The sequence below is a fragment of the Serinus canaria genome, chromosome 1 (assembly GCF_022539315.1).
Source record: "Serinus canaria isolate serCan28SL12 chromosome 1, serCan2020, whole genome shotgun sequence".
Taxonomy (NCBI): domain Eukaryota; kingdom Metazoa; phylum Chordata; class Aves; order Passeriformes; family Fringillidae; genus Serinus; species Serinus canaria.
The window spans coordinates 80020234-80045004 of record NC_066313.1 but is presented as its reverse complement, the minus strand read 5'-3'; the positions used below and the strand labels follow the sequence as shown (position 1 = coordinate 80045004).

General features: G+C 41.0%; 1 protein-coding gene across 1 annotated transcript in view; it reads right to left on the bottom strand.

Moving 5' to 3' along the window:
- DHRSX (dehydrogenase/reductase X-linked) overlaps window positions 1–24771 on the bottom strand; it is a 161838-nt gene that overhangs the window by 123685 nt on the left and 13382 nt on the right. The window contains 1 exon segment of the mRNA XM_050971809.1: window positions 607–714. Within this exon segment, the coding sequence (XP_050827766.1) occupies window positions 607–714 (108 nt within the window).

Here is a 24771-nt window from a genome sequence, read left to right as displayed (position 1 = left end):
CCTTATCAACTCTTTATTATCAATGGAGAGGAACAGGCACCTCCAGAAGGTGAATTGCCCAATCTGTCTCAGACTGACACGACTGAATCTCCAGGTATTTATTTTCTTGTCTTGCCTACAGACGCCTCTTACAGTGACAAACTGAGATTGCAAATGTGCAATTTTTACATGGATGAAGTTATAAGAGCTTCCTCTGTCCTTATAACACAGATCATCCCCCACTAAACACTGTAATACTCCTTCAACTTTTTAATTTGTTTTCCCCTTAATGAAACACCCCAACGCTGATGCCTGACCCATTTCCAGTAACAAGGAAGTAAAATATTTTTGTAATATTCATCTTTTTAAGGTTTTTTATTGTTTACTTCTTATCTAAGGTAGTACAGCTCTTCCAAGCCCAACAGAAAAAATAGCATCCACTATTTTTTTTTTTTAGTCTTGCAAAGCGAAATATAAATCAGTCTTTATTCATGGTAAATAATGGCAAAATATTCTCCTTCATTTCCCTGACATATTCTTACTTATGCTGGAAAGAAAATACACCTCAAAAGGAAAAAAAAAAGACTTTATGAAACAAAAAGTATATTAAGAAAATAATGCCTTTACCTATTATCACATGCATGCCAAGTCTTGCCAAATGCTTCACAGTTTGGTAACCAATTCCTTTAGTGCCTCCAGTCACTATAGCAACCTTTCCATTTTGTGTAGGGAAAACTATATGAGAAAAAAGAAACAACACTAAGTTAGTTCACAATAGTAATACAATTAAGAAGTTAATATGTATTTTAAAGAGTGTACACTTTACAGACCATTCAAGCCAGGCCAGTAAACAATCTCAGGAACAAACTGTGTATGGAAATAAAAACTTTGGAACATCCACCATTATTTAGTGCACTATAATTTTCCAGTGTTAACAGTTCACAAAAGACTGAGGTTGACGACACGTAAAACAAACAACCACCTCAGAAATTTTCTCATTTCTATTTGCATGCATTTCATCATCCTGCAGCCATCTGACCTTTACAATTTCCACCATAACTCTGTTACTGAGCAAGGTGGCCTCAGTTACGTCAGCTCAGGGGTGGCTTACTCAATGTCTACAGGGAAAAAATTCAATTGGCAGCATGATACCCTGGAAATTTCTTGAATGACAAAAGACCAGCCTCTGTCAGCAGCATGGAGGAAAGATCTCAGTCAAAGGTGAGCTGTCAAAAATACACCAGCTGACCCAATTTCCCTGCATAACTGAGAACTTTCCCTTCTGAAATCACGAGGCCCTGAGCCCCAAAGAAAGGAGGAAGCAATTTTCTTGCAGGAAAGCCCCCATCTGCTTTTCCCTCCTAAGCCAGCCCTGTCCCACAGAAGCCAGCATCCCCAATACCTGCTGCCAGCCTCACTCTGCCTCCACTCCAAGTGCTCCTTGACCCACACACAGCCTGGCAGGCAGGGAATGCTCCCAAACTCCCTCTGCTAGAGGGGTGGCTTAGACACATCCTGTGTCTCCTGCCTCCCCAGGCAGTCCTTAGCCTGCCAAGTGAGCCAAGAAGCATCTGGGATGGCCCTTGCAGAGCAGCTGCCATTCCAGCTACAAGCTCTCACAGTGGGTGCAGGCTGCACAGCACATCCCCCCACCGTGGAGGGAGTCCTGCAGCCAAAGCAGAGCAAAGGCATTCTCACTCAACTGCTTGGGAAAGGCTTGAATTAGGTCTAATATCAGCTACAATTTTTTTTTTTTTTGGGTGGAGAATGTTTCATGTGGAGCACCATGTGGTTCTTAGATGATCAAGGTGAATTTCTAACTTGCTTTGGAGGTAAAGCTGTGAGGTATTTGCACAGGAAAAATTGTATTGAATACTTCATTTTGCTGTGGTGCAGTGTCCATAGGCAACACTATAGGAAAAAAATGTTAAAAAGATGCCAAATTTCACCTATCAAAGGACTTTCTATTTTGATTTCCAGGTTTTTAGGGGATTGCTTTGTTGTACAGCACCAACTCATATTTTACATAGTTATGAAACACAGGACTAGCACTGATACAAGCTTCTTTCTTCACAGCAACTTCAAAAAGGATCCACATTTCACCTTTTCTGAAACACAAAGTTCTTTCCATCATGATTCAACATGAATTTCTCTTCTCTTCAGGTAACAACTTGGTTCTTCCCATCCATGAAGAAGAGAAATTTTGTGCAGTTCTTTGAAGGTTAACTCCAATTACAGTGATATGTATCCACATGGGTGTCCTGACATACATAACTGAAGATAAACAAAACTTCCAGGAGCCTTCTTTAGGGCTTCAATTTAGCTATAAGCAGCCCTGCAATTTCCAGCAAAAATACTTCTAACCATAAACTCTAAACAAAATGCCTACAGGTCAAAATCTCATAGAGACAAAATGCACTCTTTTGGGCCTGAGTACTACAGTGTTTGCAGGGAACCCCGATGAGGGGAGAGAAATGATGCATCTGACTCCATCTTATCAGAAGGCTAGTTAATTTCTTCATTATACTATATTATCCTCTATTCTATTACACTATGTTACATTACATCTAAACTGACTGCCAAGCACACAACTGCACACACTGCCCAGAATCTCGTGACTGCCAGCCAACAGTCCCGACACACACACACACACACACTCTCTTGGCCCTGATATGCCAAGGAAACAAAACACCATCACTTTGGGCAAACAATCTCCATGTTGCATTCTACTTGTGCACAAACACAGGCACAGCAAATGATAAGAATTGTGTTTTCTTTCTCTGAGCCTCAGAGAATGTGAATCCCAGAAATATTCTTGGGAAGAATTGTGCCTTGCTTTTCTCTGTGAGAAATGTGGGGCTACAGAGCACCTTCTCTTCTGCCTCCCCATGCCTCCCTTGCCTCCTGGCCTCTCACCACATTGCTACTTGACAGCTGGATTTCACATGTTGCATACAAGTGCTGTCACTCATTTCCATTCCTGCGCCACCGATTGAATAAGAAGTGACATTTTAATGCAAAATTCACTTAGAAGAAAATTAATGAACGAAAAGGAGAAAAAGAAGTCAGGACTGGGGAAGGGGCAATGACATGAAGTGAAAATGGAAAGTCAGAAGAGGAAAGCAATAACAGGTATCACTGTGATAAAGTGGTTCTTAGCAGAGGACCCAATTTAGCAGATGAAAGAAGATGTCCAGTCCTACCCTGTCCATGGTGACTGCAAAGAAAAGAACAATTTTTTGGTCCTTATGGCCACTTAAAGACTTCACTGCAAAAATGCATTCTGTGTGACCCTGTGTTACAGAGAGGTTTAAAACAGGCCTGCTTGTAGCAGCTAGCCCCAAGGACCTAAGAAAGCAGACAGGGAGGGAGAAATGAGGGCTGCAGACACACAGACAAGTGGTCATTATCTGTTTTATTTCCAAGAGGTACAGCTTCCACGTAACATGGTTTTGTATAGACACAACACTACTTGACACAACTCAGTCTATCCACTCACTTCAGTCAAAATGGGAAGTGCAAAGAGAAAAACTGAAATACATCTGGGGAAGGGAGTGCAACAGGAAGAAAATAAACTCTTCAATAAATTCTAAATTGTTATTAATTTTAAAAATATGTACAGTTTCCATCAAGTTAGATGTCTTAGTGTAAAATGAATCTCCATTTAAATGGGACACAGCTAGTATTTATTTCAACAAAAGTGGTCAAGATCAAATATAGGTTCTGGGTGTCTTCAAGGACAAGTCCAGTGAAAGGCAGTTTATTAGTGCCCTATTCCCTCCAACCTCACGCGGAATTTGCAGTACACCCAACTTTCAGCATTAAAACACCACTTCTATGATGAAACTCAGCATGAAATTTTCAAAGCAGACCTGGGCTCAGCCTGGTTTTCAGCAGGTACTGGTTTGTTTTGTGTGAGAGGTTGAGCTGAGCGCAGCTGGAGCCTCACAGCCCCCCCAGGCAGGAGGCAGTGGGGACCCACCAGCTTTGCAATGCCCAGAGAGGTTCCCTCTGGCACCTCTTGCATCTCCTTTAAACCACCCCAGTTCTCTCTCTCCCTCTGCTCCTGGTAAGGATGTAGATACTGATCTCAAGTTCAGAGGAATAATGCCAGTGATATCTCAGTGGGACATGAGAACTGTACAGCCTTGTGCTAATGAAATCCCCTGACCAAGCAGTAGCTGGTAATTTCCCTTGTGTTCAAAGAAACCAGCCTGCAGTCCTCAGGTGCTCCTTTATCACACCAGAGGCTGAGAGAAGCTTCTCTCAAGCTGCAGGTTCTATCTGCATTCCAAAGTACTTGGACAACACAAGCCTGTTTACTTTGCAAGTGGATTACTCTAAAACAGGAAAAAAGCCAGATTTGTTATGTCCTGATATGAGGATATTTAAAAATAATTATTTTCCTTTTAAATATACTTGTAGTTTATCAGAAATAAAGTGCATGTACATAGAATTCTCACACTACAATTCAATACTACAAAAAACATAAGGCAAATCTGTAATTTTAAAAAATAGTAATTTTCAAGGAAATCTAAAACATGGCTGTCAGGCTACCCCTGCACCTGCCAAAGCAACACTGAAATAAGACAGTCTGCAGACCCATATCAATGACAAATTCCATATCAATGACCAGTTCCTGCCAGCAAAATCTCAGCTCTGGAGCAGGGATGGGGGTCAGTGAAGTAGCCAAATCAAAACAAAGGCAGCAACCTTTCTTTTTCTTTTCAGAAATACACTATGTGAACATGGACAATGCAAGCCTCAGAAGAAGAGCTTCCCTTGAGAGTAGCTTGCTTTGGTAATCTGAAACCTTTACAGCACACAGTGCTTGTGGCCAAGGGAAAAAAGAAGAAAAAACTATTAGAAGTTTATTTAAAGCAAATTGCATCAAATTTTTACAAAGTTCCATCTCCTACCTTACTAATCCAGCATCTGCCTTGTGGCATATGATGGGTCATATGGACATTGAAATAGAATTTCTTTATATTAATTTCCTCATTAACCTTGCTTTTAAGACATTAAAGGCCAAGGGTAGATTTTAGCTTGTCTGAATCAGTCACCTGTACTTATCAGGCAAGACCTGAGCACAGCTGAAGGCATCCAAAAAGTTGGTCAGTGCCCAACTGTGAGGTGCCATGCTGGGACCTGCCTGCACCTCCTGAACTGGCCACACAGCGCAGGAGCTTTGGTGCTGTTTGTGCTGGAGAGATCTCTAGAGACAAATCTCAACAGTTTTTTGGGTTTTTTTCATTCCTCCTATAACTGAATAATTTACATGCAAATATTAGGCCTGAAGGTAACTGGCAGAAGCACAGATGGAAAAAAAAATAAAAAGAAAAGGACTAACAATGAATATTTAGTTTCATGACTGTATAACAAGATCCAAGTTTGGAGCAATTCCTGTATAGCAACACTGAGTGAGAAAGAAGGCAAACTGTAATTTCCCGTCCTCATCTAACACCACAGGACAAGGCACAATCAAGTTCTTCTAGATGGATTAAAGAAATCATATAGCTCGGTGCACCACAGAATTATTGAGTAGTTTTTCCTATTGCAAAATATTCTGACTCTTTTTCTCTGATTTATACCATGGCAATGTTGAGATTATAGCCATTAAGCAGATGTAGAAAAATAATTCATTTCCCACTCTGAGAGGCAATCAGTAAACTGCTGGGGAGCCCATGCAGCTTTTAGCAACAGCCTTTTTTGTATGCCTTACAGAAACATCTCCATCGAATTCTGGTTTGGCAGAAACCAGGCTAACAGGGTCTGGATTCAAATGTCATTCCAGGACTATCCTAACAGAAGACAATTTAGGTACTCAGATCCTGACAGATAAGCCAGACAAACTCTGTGTGCCTCCAGCCTGTCCTAAGCCTGTGCAGATGATTTTTTCAAATGCAAATTGTCTTCCCAAATTTGCACACCAAAATCTTTTCTGCTTCCAATCACTTTCCTAATGAACATCAATATGCAATCAAGATTGAAGGCCTTTAAGGCTGGAAACCAGGTAGGTGGCAACCAGCCTGACGAGTCCTTCTGTGAAAAGGCATCCTGCTGGTTTCAGCAGTTGAGGCCATCGGGCTCAAGGCTGATGAACAACTGCCATGCACACATGCAGGTCCACAGGCACACCAGATCCAGCACACCTCATGGCTGGATGCATTGTGAAAGACAGACTTAGCTGTCCAGGGACAGCATCTGTTTCTAAGCACAGCTGGAGTTCTGCACCGGAGAGGAGACGAGGCTCCCAGCTTTTGTTAAGAATCACGAGGAAATGGAGGTATCAGAGAGGCTGGCCCTGGAGTCACTCATGGGAAGAGAAAGGTGTTGAAGAACCAGAACAGCAGGAGAAACCAAACCATGGAAACGTGTCCCTTCCCCTACAAACTCATAGGGATCTCAAGGTGCTATTAATGGAACAGCAGCAGTCAGATGGCTCTAAGAATTTCAGCAGCCAGGGGAAGACCTAATTTAATAAGGCTCCCACGCAGCCACTGACAGGGAATAGGACTGGTAACAGCTGCTCACAAAACCACAGCAAAACCCCTGGCACACATAAGTTTCTGGTTTAACCAATGCACAAGACGCACACAGAGCCTGAAATGCTGCATGCCAGTGAAACAACAAACAACAACTCACACTTACCAATTCTGGAAACTCACAGAAGTTCCATCCCTGTATTTCAGGGGAATGCACGCTCAGCCTGTGCCCCATGAAGTGGACATTTCCAGCACACAGCAGAGCTCCCACATAGCAGCAGCAATTTTTCTGGGCTGCCTGGGCTGTCAACCAGTGCTGTAGCTCCAGCCAAGGCACCACATATCCAGGATGCTTGGACAAATGGCCAAAGTGCAGCAAGGCAGCAAATGACACAAAAGGAGGGGAGCTGGCAGATATGCCAACTAGAGAAGCAGAGTGCTCAGCCAGCTAAAGAGATAACATGTTTACTCATCCCTTCCTGACATTGTCAACACAGGAATAAGTGACATTTCTTCTGAGTTAGCAGCAAACATCTGCTGAGCCAGACTAATGATTTTTTTTTTAATTGCCAATGAAAACAACTTAAAAAATAAACCAAACCAAACTTAAGGCTGCTCTAAATCTATAACATTTGTTGTAGCTTTTTGATAAGCATGCCAGCTTGCTTACAGGGATGAAGTGATAACATTTACAGGCAAGATGACAAGCCCTTCACAGAACGCTGAGATACAAGCTCCCAAAATCCCTTACAGGGACTTGTTCCTAGATATCTCATTTAACATATGCAGAAGTCATACTACGAATGAGCAGAGCAGCTAATTTTCCTCTTTTTTTTTAACTCATGAACTCACGGTGGAGCCTTGGGGGATATTAGAGAGCAACAGGTATTGTAAGAGTCCAATATCACAAGTTTGGAGCATAAGTGTCCATAGCAAGACCTAACTATAGTTAAAAAACCCCCACATATTAGAAACTATGTAAGATGAACTGGTGCAAAAGTAAGATAAAGTTATGATGCTAGCATTACAGTCCTGAAAGAAATATTTTTTACTAAAGAAAAATAAAAATACCCTAAATAAGGCAGCTGTTCAGAGCAAGAGTTTTTGGCACTGAAAAATACAAGACATCTCTCTAACAGTGGGACGGGGAGTGGGAAGCTACGCTAAAAATTTCATTTGAATGACACACCTATCTGCATTTCTTCTAGTGATTCTTAGAAAGACAGCATAAATGCAGATAAAGGGAGAAGCATGTGTGGAAAGCAGGGTGTGGAAGGGGAAGCAGAAGGAAGTGTAAGACTTTCAAATAAGACACAGAAAAAAGTTTTCTGGTCAAGATGAGGTCATTTTCAAGTGCTTCGTTCCCTTTTACCCTCTCTTCACCTTCCCCCACCGCCAGGTATTCAGGTGAAAGAGATACAGCTCCAAGCAATTTAATACACCTGAATCATAAATCTCTGCATGGTGATATTGTCCTCAAAGCCAAAAAAGGACCTCAGTGAGGACACTGGAACTGCTGCTTACAGATGCAAATCAACTATGGTTTGGTGGGGTAAGTCAAGGCACTGATCCACAGACTCCTAGAAAAGTAAGCTACAGCTATTGCCAAAGTAATCAAAAAAATATTTCCTCTCCACTTGCACAAGTATTTTCAGTGCCCTGTTTTTCAGAGCATATTACTGGTGTGTTTGCAAGTGAAGAAGTCCTGCCTGGTTACAAGAGCCAAGGGAAGATGCATTTTCATACATCTTTCTACTGGAGCCTGAGTGATTTTGCTTTATTTGTCTAACAGAATGCTCAGTAATGTTAGTCCTGGACTCTGATGCTGGCAGACTTGGCAGAAGGGCTGCATGGAGAAAATGCTAGTTGGAGTCTTCGAAAATTATACAGACTGTAATTTTCCAAACTGATTTATGCTGCCTTCACTCTGCCCACGAAGAACCTCTTCCTCCAGGAAACCCCATGCAGACCTTCTGCATCAGGGTCATTGATCAACCACAGCAAAAAAGCTGGATGTTGTCACCTCTTCCCCAAGAAAGAGGAGGATGAGGATGGAGAAAATTAAAGAGGACTTTTAATTTGGGAATTTGTCTTGACATTTCAGAATTGCCTTTCTCTCAGACAATGGTAAATAAGGCTGCATTGAAAATTGAAAGGTGAAGCATATATGTGAGCTTTTTACAATACAAGTTCAGGCTGATTTTGACAGAGATATTAGGAAATTTGATCCTAAAAAATATGAAGCTGCCCTAAGGTAAAAGAAAGCAAAAGTAGATGAGAGGGTGCAGTTCCCAAGTCCTGAATCTCACTTCTGGCCATGTTTGCCAGAGTTCCTGAGTACTTTGTTCCTTTTGCCAAAATTCATCTGAAGATAAGATATTTGAATTTAATTTTTTTTTATGAGTGCCAAATAGATAAATTGAACACCATTATACAAATCAGTCAGATGGAAAATACCACAGTGCAGCATTAAAATCTGCTAAAATTTAATAGGAATCCCAGTTTGCCCACAATCTCCTCTTGGGAGGAAAGTTCCCAACCAAATGTGTAGAAAAGGAGAGCACTTGATCTCTGGGAGGGGCATGGGGTGACAGAGAAAGACTCAAGAGATGGAAAAGTTGCCTTACATCAACCAGCATAAATTATATTAGCGAAATTATGGCTCTGCAAGTTCCCAACAGACATCAAGCAACTTCTGCCATCACACACTAGTCCTTGTCTTACATATTCTTGCTATCCCTAGCTCAAGCCAGTGTTTGTTTGTTTGTTTACTTGTTTTTCTGGAGAAACATTAGTCTTCAGGATTATTTCAGATAAAGGCTGATAGTACATTTGACAAACTTGTGCAAAAATATCTGGCACCTGACTACCCACTGGCGTTACACCACACATGGCATGTTTTGCTTCACTGTGCAATCATTTTGTGTTGGGACAGATGCCAGCTGGGGACTTGGATGAGGCCATGAAGCTTTGCCTTCCCTTGGAAAGGGGGGCTCTGCTGCCATGAGGCTGGACTGGAGAGGTGTGGGGGACAGCACTGTCTCTGGCTCAGCTCAGTGGCAGGGACCCACATGTGAGCAGTCCCAGCCTCAGTCATAAAAGGCAATTCACAAAAATATAACATTGGGTTTTGTGAAATAAGTGCAGGATGGTTGTTGCAATAATATGAAGAAATCCCACTAATTCCTTACACGATACTGAACAGACACAGCCTGCATATGAAAGATTACTGGATTTGTTAAAAATATCGTGAGAAGAAACACGATGCTAGCTCCAAGAAAAACTAATCTTCCTTACATATGCATATATTTAAAGGCTCCATTTACCCATATCATTTTTTACATGGGAAAATACTATCACAAGAATAGAGAAGGAGGTTTTTCCATTTGTATTCTCTGCTCTGCTTATCTTTCATTCCTCCTATATATTTACCTATTAAGTCCTACTCTTTTGCTTTCCTCTCTTTCACTCCAGTCACACTAAAGATAGGGAAGTTATATACAGGTGTATCTTTAAATCAAGAAAAAGCATCTGATTATCTTTTGAACAGATTTACTGATGCTTATTCCCATACTCCCTCCCTCTGGGCAAATGTAATTCTGCAATACCTTGGGCAATGTCATTTTATGTAAAACTTCCCAATGCTCTTCAAGTCATGTCACTATGTAATTATACTTTTTTCCTGTTGTGAAATGAGAGATGAAAAAGAGAAGCTTATCCCAGGATATTTAAATAGGGGCAATGGAAATAGCTCTGCATAGTCTAGTAGTTGCAGAATGCATTTTCCCATCCTGCCAAAGTTTGAGACATTAGAATTATTTTTTCATTCTCTACCAGGATCTGAAGACTGTCTAAGCTCCAAGATTTCCCAAACAGCTAACGAGTAAATGCAGCTGCATCTGACAATGCTTTACATCCCTCAGGATGTAAGAAAACATTTCAAGTCCTTGCTTTCAGACATACCCCCAGGCATACAAAAGCCTTCCCAAGTGCAATTCCCTATTTCCGAGTGCTATTTCCCTACAGAGAAAGTTCCATCTTAACCAAACATTTTATATTTAAAGACACTATTCCCACTCACAAAAGTCACAAAAAAATGTAGAGTTCTCCAAATCATGTTCAGAAATCCAGTGAAGAAGCCATAAATAACAATCAAAATGAAATGTGAATAATCTCAGAAAAGGTCTTTCCTTGGAAACACCACATCCCATATATCCCAAGAAACTTGACAGTAATCTGCATGAAATGTGGCGCAGAATTCTTAAGGTTTTCAAATTTCATGTCTAACTATGAAAAATTAGCATTTGGGTTACAGTTTTGACCAAAAACCAGGGTAAGGGCAGTGAGTTTGCTGAAGAAAATATGAATCAGCAAAGCATGATGCTGCTGTCGCTCCTTTACAGACTGAGTAAATGCCATAACTGACTGCAGAGCAGAAACCTAATTTCAGAAAACTGTAAATCATGGTTATTTCACAACAAAGACTTAAGGAAAGGAAAAAGGAAAAAAAGAAAGGAGAAGGAGAAGGAGAAGGAGAAGGAGAAGGAGAAGGAGAAGGAGAAGGAGAAGGAGAAGGAGAAGGAGAAGGAGAAGGAGAAGGAGAAGGAGAAGGAGAAGGAGAAGGAGAAGGAGAAGGAGAAGGAGAAGGAGAAGGAGAAGGAGACGATGGAGAAGGAGAAGAGAAGAAAGAGAAGAAAGAAAAGAAAGAAAGAGAAGAAGAAGAAAAGAACAGCTGATATTCTTTATTTAATCCCAAATGCTGTAGAAATAAAGCTAAGCAGGCAAGTCCCCACACCTTTCATGGAAGAAAGGTTCCATAACAAACCCTCAAGTCTGGAGAACATTTTAAGTGTCCAAAACTCAGAAAATGTGGGAAGTCATATATTCAGTTTCTGCTGAAACTCAGAATGCTGAAACTCAGCAGTCTGCTGCAGAAACTGGCTGCTCATGGCTTGGACAGACATACTGCTTGCTATGTAAAGTCCTGTCTGGATGGCCATGGCCAGAGTGTGGGGGTGAATGGAGCTGCATCCAGCTGGTAGCCAATAACAACTGAGGTTCCTCAGGGATCAGGATTGGCATCAGTCCTGTTTAATATCTTTATCAATTGTCTGGATGAAGTCATCGAGTGCACCTTCAGCCAGTTTTCAGATGACACCAAGCTGGGCAGGAGTGTCAAACTGATAGACGGCAGAAAGGCTCTCCATAGGGAGAGCTTGACCAGCTGGATTGATGGGGATTGAAAGGTATGAGATTCAAAAAGACCTGGTTCTAGGTCCTGAGTTTGGGTCACAACAACTCCATGCAGTGCAACAGGCTGGGGGCAGAGTGGCAGGAAACCTGCCCAGCAGAGAAGGACCTTCGGGTCCTGGTTGACAGCATCTGAACGTGAGCCAGTGTGTGTCCAGCTGGCCAAAAATGCCAGTGAGCATCCTGGCCTGTGTCAGCAATAGTGTGGCCAGCAGGACCATTGTCCCCCTGTGCTCAGCACTGGTGAGGCCACACCTGTAACCCTGTGCTTGGTTCTGAGCCCCTCATGACAAGAAAGACATTGAGGGGCTGGAGCACATCCAGCTCAGGGCAATGAAGCTGGTGAAGATTCTGGAGCACAAGTTGGATGCAGAGCAGCTGAGGGGACTGGGGGTGCTTAGCCTGGAGAAAAGGAGGCTCAGGGCTGACCTTATTGCTTTCTATAACTATCTGAAACGCATTTTGGGAAGGAGAGGGTAGATTTTTTCTCCCATGCAAGGCAAGAGGAAATGGCCTTAAGCTGTTCCAGAAGAGGTTTAGATCAGATACTAGGAAAAAATTTCTTCCCTGAAAGGTTTATCAAACATTTGAACAGGCTGTCCAGGGAGGTGGCTGCATCACCACCCCTGGAGGTATTTAAATGACAAGTAGATGTGGCACTTAGGGACATGGTTTGTTCATGGACTTGGCAGTGTGAGTTAACTGCTGGAATTTTCCAACCTAAATGATTCAATGATTCTGTGATTCATCAGCACTTTCATATGCAGAAACTGAAGCAAAGAGTGATCTCATTACTTATGGTCAAACTGGAAAGACTGATTTACTTATGGCCAAACCAGAAATCCAAATCAAAAGCAAAATATTGGCACCTGCATTTTAGCATCTCACCAGAAGAATTAAGAAGACAACAGGAAACAATTTATACTTTTCACTATGATCTATACCTTTCAAAAGACAAAACGGTTTAATTTTTATTTTCTAGACAGTATTGACAGTCTCATCATGTACTAGATAGTACAGGGTATGTTGTATCACAGTCCCCAATATCACCGTTACAGCTTCCACTTTTACTGCTTGTGAATTCCAACATCTTTTATTCTGACCAAATGCTATTAAAAGATTGAATTAATCATTCCATCTTGTTCACAGCACAGATGGAGAGATACAGTTGGGCAACCAATACATTGGGAAAGTCGATTCTTTAAATATTCCCTTACTATATTATATTATATTCTGGGAATGTGAGGGGCGTGTGTGTGTGTGTGTGAAGAAAAAAAAACATTGGAAAGATCATTAAGAGTAGTTTAAACTGCACCTCCTCTCTTCCCAGAGACAGAGAATGTGATTTCCATATCCCAATCAAGCTTAAGAGCATCCAGCTGAAGGTCACATTCTGATCTGACTCTTCCAGCTGACAAAAATGCTCTGCTGCCACTCAAACAGTCTCCTCTGCTTCCCACAGCTTCAGGGTGACAGTATTTCCATCAAATAAGTAAGCAGAAGTCACGAGTTGATATACAGAATTTAAAAGGTAATTGAAAGTTTCTGGAGTAGTTCACTTCAAAACACTGCAATCACTTGTGAACTGAAGTGCTTGTTATCATATACAAAGCTCTAGAAATTAGAATCAGGAAGAGAGGTACAAGGTGATTAGAGAATATTGGGAAAAATCTAGTTAACAGGAAACATAGCCCATAAACCAATCAGTACTAAAAATTTCCCTGAGATACCTGCAATTTATTAAAACACAAAATGCTAAAAAGCACATTTCCATGTTATTAAGAATTTTTGAAGCGAATCAGAAGCCATTAAAGCATTGACGTTAACGTCAGATTAACTTCAAATGCTACTGACTTATTAAAACCATGGAAAATATTCTCAGCATCCCTTCCTCTCCCTCTCTGCCCTGCTTCCACATCCTTCAAAGCCACCCCTGGCCAGCACATTTATGTCTGTCTGGCTGACACCTGGAGTCGGGGCAGGGGCAGAAGCTGTCCGTGGATGGTCATTCCTAGAGGTGCCTCTTGGTGTACAGCCCAAAGCAGTGGCCCCAAGGAAAGCAGAGCAAGCCAGTGAGGGGGACATTCACTCACATCTGCACAGCCCCAGAGGTGCTGCCTGTGCAGGGCAGTGCCCAAGCTTGATGCCACAGCTGCACCAAGCTGCCCAACCTCTGCTGCCACCCTCCCAGGGCCATCACCCAGTGTCCAGCAGGAAAAATCCCCAATGGAACAGATCTTTGTGGGTTTTCTAAGTTTATTTTTTTTAAAGACAGTTTTACTGAAACCCCTGAGCCTCTGGATGGAGCTCAATTTCATCCTCAAAACTACTTATAAATCAGTTCTAACTTGGAATGAGAAAGTACAAAGAGCATGCACATACTTTGTCTTCAAGACAGCTACAACATTTGTGTTCCAAATGTGGAATTTCATTCATTTTTCTCTTCTTTGATAACACAAGCAGGTCAGGGGTTTCAAATGGAGTAAGAATGTGCTAGTACAGAAAGGTCCATACTATAATACATGTAAAATTTCCTAATTGTCTCTTAACAGCCCTTTACTAGGAAAAAAAATATTTATTTTCAAAATCCTTTTTCTTAACACATGCTGGAATGATCTCACACTCATGGATTTTCATTCATCCTCATAAAATATGCACTGAAGTTTTCACAGGAAAACAACTGCTTTGCAATAAAGACAGCTAATTGTTTTGATTTTTTTTAATTAGATGTTTTTATTCTTGAGCTAAAAACCTAATTTTGAATGAAATTTTATAGCACATCAATCTAGAGGAGATTGAAGAGACTTAGGGAATTAGTTAACTTAGAAGAACAGCTACTGTGCATGCTCTATAATTGCTCTTCATCAAAATTGTCAAAGATTTTTAATATGCAGTTACCACACAGATTAAAAGCTGTTAAAGTATGTCTCCATTTAAGAGGCCATCATTCCACAGTGTCATTATCTGCTATTAATATTTCAATTAGAGAGCATCACATGCTCCTTTGAAGAAATGTGCAACTACTCACAAAACAAGTCCCATTATTGATAATGCTCCAGGAGTATGACACAAACATCCTATTTTTGTTCCTACATTTAATTACCTTCTATAAATATCTTGCCAAAATTTTAAGGGATCAGCTCCTTTCATATAAAAATATGCATTTGTGTTGACAAACACCTTCCAACCATTCTGCTTCTAAGAAGGGAGGTGACAGCTGCAGGAATTATACTAGCCCTTCTGCAGGGCCCTTTTCCAACCTCACTCTTCAACCAGGTGGTCAAACAGGCTGTTACATCATAGTGCACCCTGTCAGTCCTTCTCAGGACACCAGCCAGAGCTGCCAGCACTTTTCAGGCACCACTGCTAGCATAAACAGGCTTCATGCCTGCTTTTATTTTCCACCTGACCAGAGGATTTAGCTCAAATGTTACAGCTCTGCAACAGCCAATTTGGTGTGCAATATTTTTCAAGGCATGATTCCTTTCTCTTTTCTGAAAATAAAAAAATCCCAGAACACTTTCTTTACTACAACAGATCTTATAGTCTTATTTTCAACATGCCAAGCTGGTCCCCAGTTTCCAGTAAAGCTGATGCCTGGAGCTATCTCCCAAAGGTAGGTCTAGCCAGGTTACAGTGACAGGACCAAATAAAATGGCCTGACATTTTGCCAGGGGAGGCTTAGGAACAGTTTCTTCACTGAAATGCTGAAGGCATTGGAACAGGATTCCCAGAGAATTGTTCAAAAAAAAATGGGGATGTGGCACTTAGAGACATGGTTTGCTGGTGAACATGGTGGTGCTGGGTTTATGTTTGGACTTGACGATCTTGTAGGTCTCTTCCAACCTAAATGATCCTATGATTTTAAGCCAATAGACAGCACTTTCATTCCACCTCACACTCAACAGCAAAAAGTTATAGCTGTGTTTAATTTCTATTGGGTGCTAAATAATTTAAAAAATTTGAATGAAGCATTCTTTTTCAGAAGCATAAAGGAATTTAGCAATGTAAACATTTCAAGGGGAGGCAAAAAAGAACTTGAGGAATAAAAGCCCGCGAGCTTGCACTGGCTTGTTTGGCAGCTCTCTGCTGTCTCCAATACTTTTCTCTCTAGGCCTTTTTCCATAAATGTACAAGGCATTTGAAATTCATGCGTTACGCTGTGCACTGACTCCTAGGTGATTTGAAGGATATGACCCTAAAATGCAATTTCTATTCCAGACTCCAGCCTAACACCTCCATCAGCCCCCTCTAACACACGGTGTAAACAGCCAGCCCACTCACACTTGGTTCTCTGGTGGGGCTTTGCCACCAGTTAGCACCCCTCCCAGAAAAAAATCCTGGTGATACAGAAGGTAAAAGGTGAACAGTTTCTTGCAAGAGGAGAAAAGTGAGCCTCTGCCAACGCTGCAAGCTGCACCAGCAGCTTCTGTAGCCCTTACATCAACATTTCTTTTGTTATTTCACTTGAAGCTTTATCCACACAGAAAATCCAGCAGTGTTGATGGTCACACCACCTTCATTTTGGCCACAGTACCACCTCCCTCCCAAGGCATGCTAAGACATCTGGCCAACGTGTCTGTGGCCAGTGCTGCTGTCCCAGCAAAGCCCAAACTCTGCTTCAGGCAGTTACCAGCATTCCCTGTTTTTGCTTGGAAAAACAGAAAACATTATCTTACTGAATAAACTGTTCTGCAAGTGCTGCCCTGCTAATCTTTGTGGTAACTTTACAGGGCAGTGTTTTGTCCAGCACGGGGCACACCAGCACAGCCAGCCTCACGCAGGTTTATCCTGGAGGAGAGAAGTGTTCAGCTGAAAACCAGGAGTTGCAGTCAAATGTGAGGCACAGGTGAGCACGGTCAGAACAAAGAGGGACATCCAGAACTACTCACCAGGATGGCATCACCTACACTCCTGTGACAGCAGTGACATTTCTCTAGGGAACACAGGCACTTTGGCAGCCCTTTATTTACGCAGCCCTTTTTGTAGTTAAAAATGCCAGAGACTGGGCAGGAAGAAGAGGTCTCAGCATCTCCCCCTCCAAGCTGCCCTGTGCCAAGCCAGAGGAGCACACTGTGAAGCCACTTTGACATGAACCCTGATGCCTTTGCAAGGAATAGATCATGCCTGCAGAGAGGCTGCTGGCAGAACAGCCAGACATGCTGCTCAGAGAGCCACCCAGCCTCGGTCCCTGTCCCCACAGCCCTCAGAAAAACCACGTGTTTGCCATCAGCCAGACCAAACTTGCAAATATCAATTTGTTCTTTACAGCCAAGGGTGGCAGCTTGGAAGAATCTGGACTGAAAAAACTGGACCTCATTGCTAAATTGAAATAATTTTCTATATACATACGTGGGTATGTATATGTTTTTTCTTCTTTAGGGAAGAAAACAAATTCTTTGACAATCGGATTAGAAGACTGAAAGAATCATGGTTTTCACTTGTGCTTCACTAGAATACTTTATGACTAGCATTAATAAGTAAATATTGAGAAAAAAATAAATCACTCTGAAAATTGATGTGGATAGAAGATACAGTTAATAGCAAAAATCCCAATAAAGGGTCATTATATTAGAGCATAAACTAGTAAGTCCATCTGCCACTGTAGTACAACCTTAATAGAGCCATGCTTAAGCTAAAGTCCAGGCCTCAATATTGCCCACCTATCTCATTGTTTTACATCCTTCCTTGTATCTCCAAATATCCCTTTCCTCCTTGGAGTACTGAATGACTACACATAAAGTCTTCACTAGATTGACTCTGAGAAGGAGCCCATTAGGACCACAGGAAGAATACATGCCTACAACCAAGTGCAAAGAACTCTGCTAGCACCTACTAGCACTACTAATGGCAGTGTTTGCAGCTCTTGACACTTGCTTCTGACTCAAATTAGTTGCTCTTCAAATATATGTATCATATAATTAGGAAGCACAGCATCATCAAGAGAACATGGATTTTGCATTTCTTGACCTTTTTCCTACTAATTTTCAGCAGACTTTTTAATGTTAAAATTATACACTGTGAAATGCAGCAATTCCAGCTAGGAATGCACAAGTAAGACTAGCAATATAGGTAGTGGTATTAATTAGCATGAAAACACTCCAGCCAGCAGACTAGGTGATATCTGCATTCACCTGGATGATTTTATTCATTAACAAGATGTTATTTTGGAAAAATATGTCCAAGAAAAGTCCTTGTACCTCAGCTATAAGACGTGTTTCGTAGCACAAATGTCCCATTTCTAGTTACCAGTTAGCTATTTAATTAGTTCTAGGTTATATTCAGTTGGCAGAAAGACAACAGTTACTGCTCTGCAGGCACTCTGTTCACTGGGATATATTCAGTAAAAAAATTACAAGCTTCATCACTGAGTCAGTCCTGGTCTGCAGAAAGTATTGTGCCAGTAACGTTTTGTTTACAAAGTCCTTTCATTCTGTGTAATTCTTGGAATGTTACAGATTTCATAAACCATTTGCAGTGGTACCACTGAACTCTTTTTTAAGAATGAGGTCTGACTCCCAACTCCTCTGTAATTTCCTTAACTGGGACTGGTTGACATGCTTGTTAAAATATACTATTATACAGAACTATCTGTTTATGTTTCAAAAATAACCTTCCTAAAACAGAGTACACCTTGTGGGTTGGCTTTGTAAAAAATGCAGCCTTGAGGCCCTAATCAGCAGTTTTGGTACAAATGGCTAACATGGAGCATCACCTGCCTCCTGCTGCAGCACATCGCACCTGGGCAACCAGAGCTGGCAATCAAACCCTTGCCCACAGCACAGCAGATTAAAAACTTAATCCCAAATTCATTGAACACTCATAAGGTTCATTAACTTCAGCGTGATTTGTACACAAGAGAAACATTAACTGGTTTGTACACAAGAGAAACACCAGCATGAGATGCGAGGTCAGGAGGTGGCAGGGCTTTGCTTTGATTTGGTGTGACTCTGTTTCCTCATGCCAGTGAAGCTCACATCAGAGGGTAACTCTGTGCAGAGCTTACCAGGTGTTTAGTTATATCAACCATGTTACCAGTGTTAGCAGTGTGTCAACAAGAAGAAAAAGAAAGGTTTTAACTATTCCCTCAAACTCCTCCTTCAGAAACAAGTTCAGTGCGTTTTTTTGGTTCAGCTTTCCTTTTTTTTCCTTTACTTCTCCAGGATAATTTAAAATATTGAGCAATGTTACCAATCATGGTTAGGCATTCCTTCAGACAGCAAAATGCCCCTGACCCAGAATGCATACTCTGGCAGAAAACAGGCACACAACAAAAAGCAGAAGTGTATCAGAGCCAAGCACTCTAACTCAGCTTTACACAACTCAGAGGAAGTTTTGGGTAGGATGGGGGATGTCATTTTCGTGCCGAGTTAATGTTCTGTGAAGTATCAAAGCTCTCCTAGCAGAGCACAAATCTGATGAAAGGAAAACAAATGTCATTATTTTATTTCAAAATGATGTCACTTTCTTTTTTTTTTTTTTTTTTCTTAAAAGCAATCCTGATGTGAGCAAAACTTTTTAGTTATCTGCTTGGGTAACCACAGATCTCAAATGTATTTTTTCCTTGCTGACAAAATGCCCATTTGAATCTTGCTTTATTCCAACACATCTGCAGCTTTCATGCAGTATTTCATACAGTATGACAAAGCCACAAACCCAAAATGACTGTCTGTAATGACATCTGTAATTTAGAAACTTTGAGGATAGAAAGCTTAAAACTGGCAGGCGAAAGTTTCTGCAAATACCAAGAGAGGACTGCATGTCTGTGTGAATATATAACATTCTTTACTCTTAACTGCACAAATTTTGATCCTTGCCCAGTCTGTAAGGCAAGGCACACATAATCTTAGTGACAGGGGTATTGAAGCATTTCCTAAGAATGCATTTGTTCAATGCATTAAAAGTTTTACCATGACTGAGTTGTATCAAGAATCACACATCAGTGCCCACGGAACTTCAACACTATTCCAGCACTGTGCAAGTGAGCTCCAAGTAAAGCATTAGTGGTGGGACAGTACCTACACGGTCTAAGAAAACTGACTTATTACTCAGCTACTACAAAAATATCTCTAAAAATAACATCATGGGGTCCACTACTTCTACCTGCCTTCCAGCCATGCAAAATGTTAGGAGGCTGCTTCAGTACTCACATCTAAAACAAACAAGGCAAGGCTGTTACACAAGGCTGTGCAACTGGTCCTACACAGGCAGTCTCATGGTGGAGCCCACACAAGGTCCTGCATGACTCAAGACCTTAATCCACCCAACTGGCCTGCTGGTAAAGCTCTTACATTCCTCAGCTGAGTTTCTACAAACTCCAGTGCCTTCAGCTGAAGCGTGGCTGAGTGGAATTTGGTTCAAACAACTCTTTATGATGTAAAAGAACAATTACATTTTCTAGCTCATTTTCTTGAGTTGCAGCATCTCATCATTGGCACCAGAGATGCTAAAGCCAACAGAGTTTTCTCTATCACCTCAACAAGATCTTAGGCCAAATAGTCCCCAAAACTGCAGAGATTAAAAGACTGCAGAAGCTTGAATTTGCACAACCAGACATTGCTTGGCAGAGTGCTGATTTGAAGACAAAGACCATATATCCTTTGCAAAGATACCATCTGCCCATCGTTAGACTCAAATGGACAGATGGAATCCATCACTTGGCTCTGAAATCCATCACTGCTTCAGCTGCATGAGCAAAAAGCAAACACTCAACCTTCCACCTATAATAGAGTACCCCCATTTACCTCCTTTCCTTTGTTCTACATTAACAAAGGAGCCTAAGTTCCTGTTTACTGAGGAAGGAAGATCCACGCAATAGAAATGCTCATTCACATCTGCTGGAAGGGTTGATTTTATGCTTGCAAAGACTAAATCATTGAAACTGAAACATCTCACAAACAGAATAATGACTAAGTAAAAGAGTGTTGTTCTTTCACTTATACCCTCACTGAAATACCATGGGTCTGGTTCTATATTGTTATGATGCAGGTAATGGCACAAAATGAGGTGCTTACATTTAAGCCTTTTACTCAGAATTTTATCTAAAAATGCAAATCTTTGCACCTCACTTTCTCCCATATTTGGGCAAAATGTAGTTACAATTGCCTCTTTCAGCAACAGAATAACTAAGCCTTCCAGCTTATGAATTGTGGGGGCAAATATTTCTCTTACTTCTGAAGGTCACTTACATTTGGGACCTGAAGCATTCTGATAGTTTTTTTAGACAGAATACTTCTATGTATACTAACCTTTGAAGCACAATGGAAGGCAAAATGAACACATGTAAAATAAAAAATTGTGGTTTGTATTTCATACACAGTCCACACAGTCCACCCCAAAATATCATTATTTGAAAGATATTAAAAGAGACACACTTATGATGCTGGCATTTTTAGAGGGTCTGAAGTCAGAGCATACAAAATGGATTGCTTTTGGTGATAAGGTCCCTAAATCTGTATTTAAACACCTAAGTCAAGGAGTTAGTGCATAGACTCTGCAGACTCCTTTTAAGGCCACATTTTGTATAATTTTATTCTTAGCCTAAATATAAATATAAAATCAACAAATCCTTTTCTAGTCCTTGTGTTTGAAACTTATCACCAAGCAGTGTCACTTTCTGCACAATCTTCTTCTAGGGGTGGCCAGTCAGCTCAGAGTAGGAGCAGAATCACGGCAAAAGCTGTGGCCCATCCCCTTCCTTCAGGCATGTGCAGACCAGAAAGCAGCCCCAGCAACACAAAAACACAGGGAAAACACTCTGGAGGAATCTGTTTTTCCTTCTGCAGAGCACAGCAACTTTCCTAAACAGCCCAGAGAAAAGGCAGAAGTGCAGCCAACAGATCAACTTTGCAGACTGAGCCGATCCCCTCACTGGAGGGAAGAGCTGTCTCTGGGATAAAATAAGAATGTTATCTTCCATCAGCTCTAGCATGCATTGCCAAAAAAGGCACAAAAAGCATATTGCAATGGTCTTAACAACTGGCAAATAGTTTCATCTATTATCTGTGAATTTATCTCTCTAAACAGAACTGTGAAATCTTTGCGAACATTGATGAAGGGGAGGTGGGGTGGTGTAGGCACAGCATGTGTGAGGTGGTTTGTATACAAGACTACAGCAGAATTTGTTCATGTGAGCACTTAAGCCCACTTGGGCATTAAGTCATACCTTCAGACACAATACACACAAGGTTGTGCTTTTCTTACTTCACTTCTCTGAGCAGCTACACAGGAATCTCTGAGCAGCAATGCCAGTCTCATGTTCCCAAGACCATGGGGTAAATGCCGTATTATCCTCAAGCCACTGCTCATTCAAACCAGGCAGCAAATCATGAACAGTGCAGGTGAACTTCTGCCTGCATACACCAAGGCTTGAACATGCAGGTCACATTCTCCTATTCTTACACTTGGAATACAAGAGGCACACAGCAAATAACACTGAAAAGAGCAGCACCAACATACTTGCTTCCAGCACAGGAAATAAAGTGGGGCTTAGAATGAGAGACAAAAGGGATACATGCTCCACTCATCCACAAGACTGGCTTTCTCACTCCCTTGGGACCAGATAGATTTGTGATGGGTAGCAAGTTCTTGGACTGCATGTGAATGTTTAGCTATGTAGATCAATGTGTCAAAATATCATCCAGAAACAGTCCCTTCAGCCCACACTCCCACAGGCTGCGGCACAGGTCACAGTAAGAGCTTGAATCTCCCTTCTTCTCCAATACCTCATTAATGAGAACTCCTTCCTGGCCATTTGGGAGGGCAGGAGTTTTTTGAAGTTAACAGAGCTCATTGCCAGCAGCATGTGAACACCAAGAAGTGTGTAAAACAATTGTTTTACAGTGTTCTTAAATGTCAGACTACAGGAAGGTTAGTCATTTAACATTTTTAAATGCTAACAGGATTTTTGGACAGGAATTGGAGACTCCTGATAAAATTTCACTGTTTTCCCTAGATGGACCCACTTCCTATCCCACTGTTCCCATAAGTAAAGCAATTGCATTTTCCACATTTGTTATTAAATTCCTTCTGTTCATATAAGTTCTGCTGTGTGCTCAAGAAACTTTTATTTGGTGCCAAACCACTGAGTACATCCCAGAGCACAAACTCACACCAAACTGCACTAACATCCATAATAAATACAGAACTGTGCATTGCTTGCAAAAGCACTTCATTTTTCTCTCACACACACATCAGAAGGTAATTTTTGAGATGAAGGTTTCTCTTGGAGCACTGCATTCACAATGCGGGACAGGATGTTTCTGGCATGAGGTCTCCTGATGCTGACTTGACATCTTCCCTGTTATGACTGCAAATTCCTATCACTGTAAACCTAACTAATGACTCATGAGAAAAAAAAGCAAACAAAAAGAGCAAAAAGAAAGGAAGGGAGAATGAAACCCTTTCAATTTCAATGTCTGTAGACACAATGATACACAAAATGTCTCAAATTTAAAAGCAAAGTAGCATCCGCTGGAGAAATAAAAATGAGTGAGTTTTTCATTCCTAACTGCAAGTATTTGGGGACAATGAACAGACAGAATATTGTATGTAATCAAAGAAACTGCCTTTTTAAAAATAACCTTATTGTTATTTTGCATTGTTTGGGAAGGCACTGTTGAACATGACATCATGCACACGCAGCTATGGACAAATACAGCCATATTTTCAGTGAATTAAGCAAAACAAAGGAATTAATTCTCTAAAGATATATCTAAATCATGACGCTATCACAAACTTTTACAGATGCATTTTAATTATCTCCTTCCTAAGAATATTAAAAAAAGACAACATTCCCCACCTATTTCAAATGAAAGCATCCCCTCCTGTCTCTTGTACTTACAAACAGGACTGACCTACTGCTTCTGATAGCTGAATATTGGTCTACTTCTGACCTGGCATTTATTCCAGGAAAACCACTGTAAATGTTACCCCCAAAATATCTATCAAATAGGAATGGAAGATTTACTGTCTATATAAAATATTTATGTAAATGTCACAGAACACTCTTTTCTATGTCAGTATTAAACACATAGCTATTTGAATATCAATCACAAAATTTCCCAGGCAGAGCTTCAGCCCAGAGCACAAACCAGTATCATATTACAGTATTTACCTTAAACCCCTGGCTAAGGCAAGCAGCACAGATATTATTTCTACCCTGACACGCTTATTATGCCTTTGGCTCTGGGTGTAGTTTCCTAGCTATGCTGAGCTCAATTCCCCAGCATATTCCCCTTACACTGGCAATTTTGGTCCAATTGAGCCATGTGTCCCAGTGTACAACACTGTGGGGAGAGAAAGCACCAGCTCTGCCTTTTCACACCATAGCACAGGTGCTGAACCCCCATGGACTGGAATAAGAACCTAGCTTAAGCTCTTTTTAAACTGAATTTTATCTGCTCTCAAAGAAGTCTCTCTGTTAGAGAAGAAGCTGGAGTTTGCCTCCCTACTGCTACCACCCAGCATTCTGCCCAGGCAGGACCTGGGAGAGGGGCAGAGGATTTGGCAAACTCAGGTCACTGGAAATAAGTAATTGTGATGCAAGGAACAGCACACGTGTGCAGCAGGTAATAGTCTTTTCAAAACCTCTAAAAAAAGTTACATCTGATCATCATTTCAAAGCACTGCAGATGGCAGCATCACTTCTGTGATCTTCTGGCAGCAAGAGAAATCAATACTAGTCAGTGTGGAAATGTCAGCAGAAATGCTCAAAAATCATAATATTTTAACAATTCCAAGTTCTGAGGGACTCTGATTTAAAAATATTTCCTGCAACAGCCTTTGAATTTTTAAAAACATATAAATCCAATTGTGTTATTAAAATACATGGTAAGCTCATAAACAGTGGTTAGTTTTTCATTTTTTCCATTTGTTTATTGCTAAACTCAGTTCCTTTGTGGCATTTTAACCCAACTGCAGGGCCACTGAAGGGGCACTGCAACAACAGTAAATATATATTTAATTGATTTTTATTGTTCAATCTAAAGGAAATTCTTTTGTATTTAAAAAGAACAGCATTATAAACTGCAACTGCAGAGATGTTTTGAAATTACAG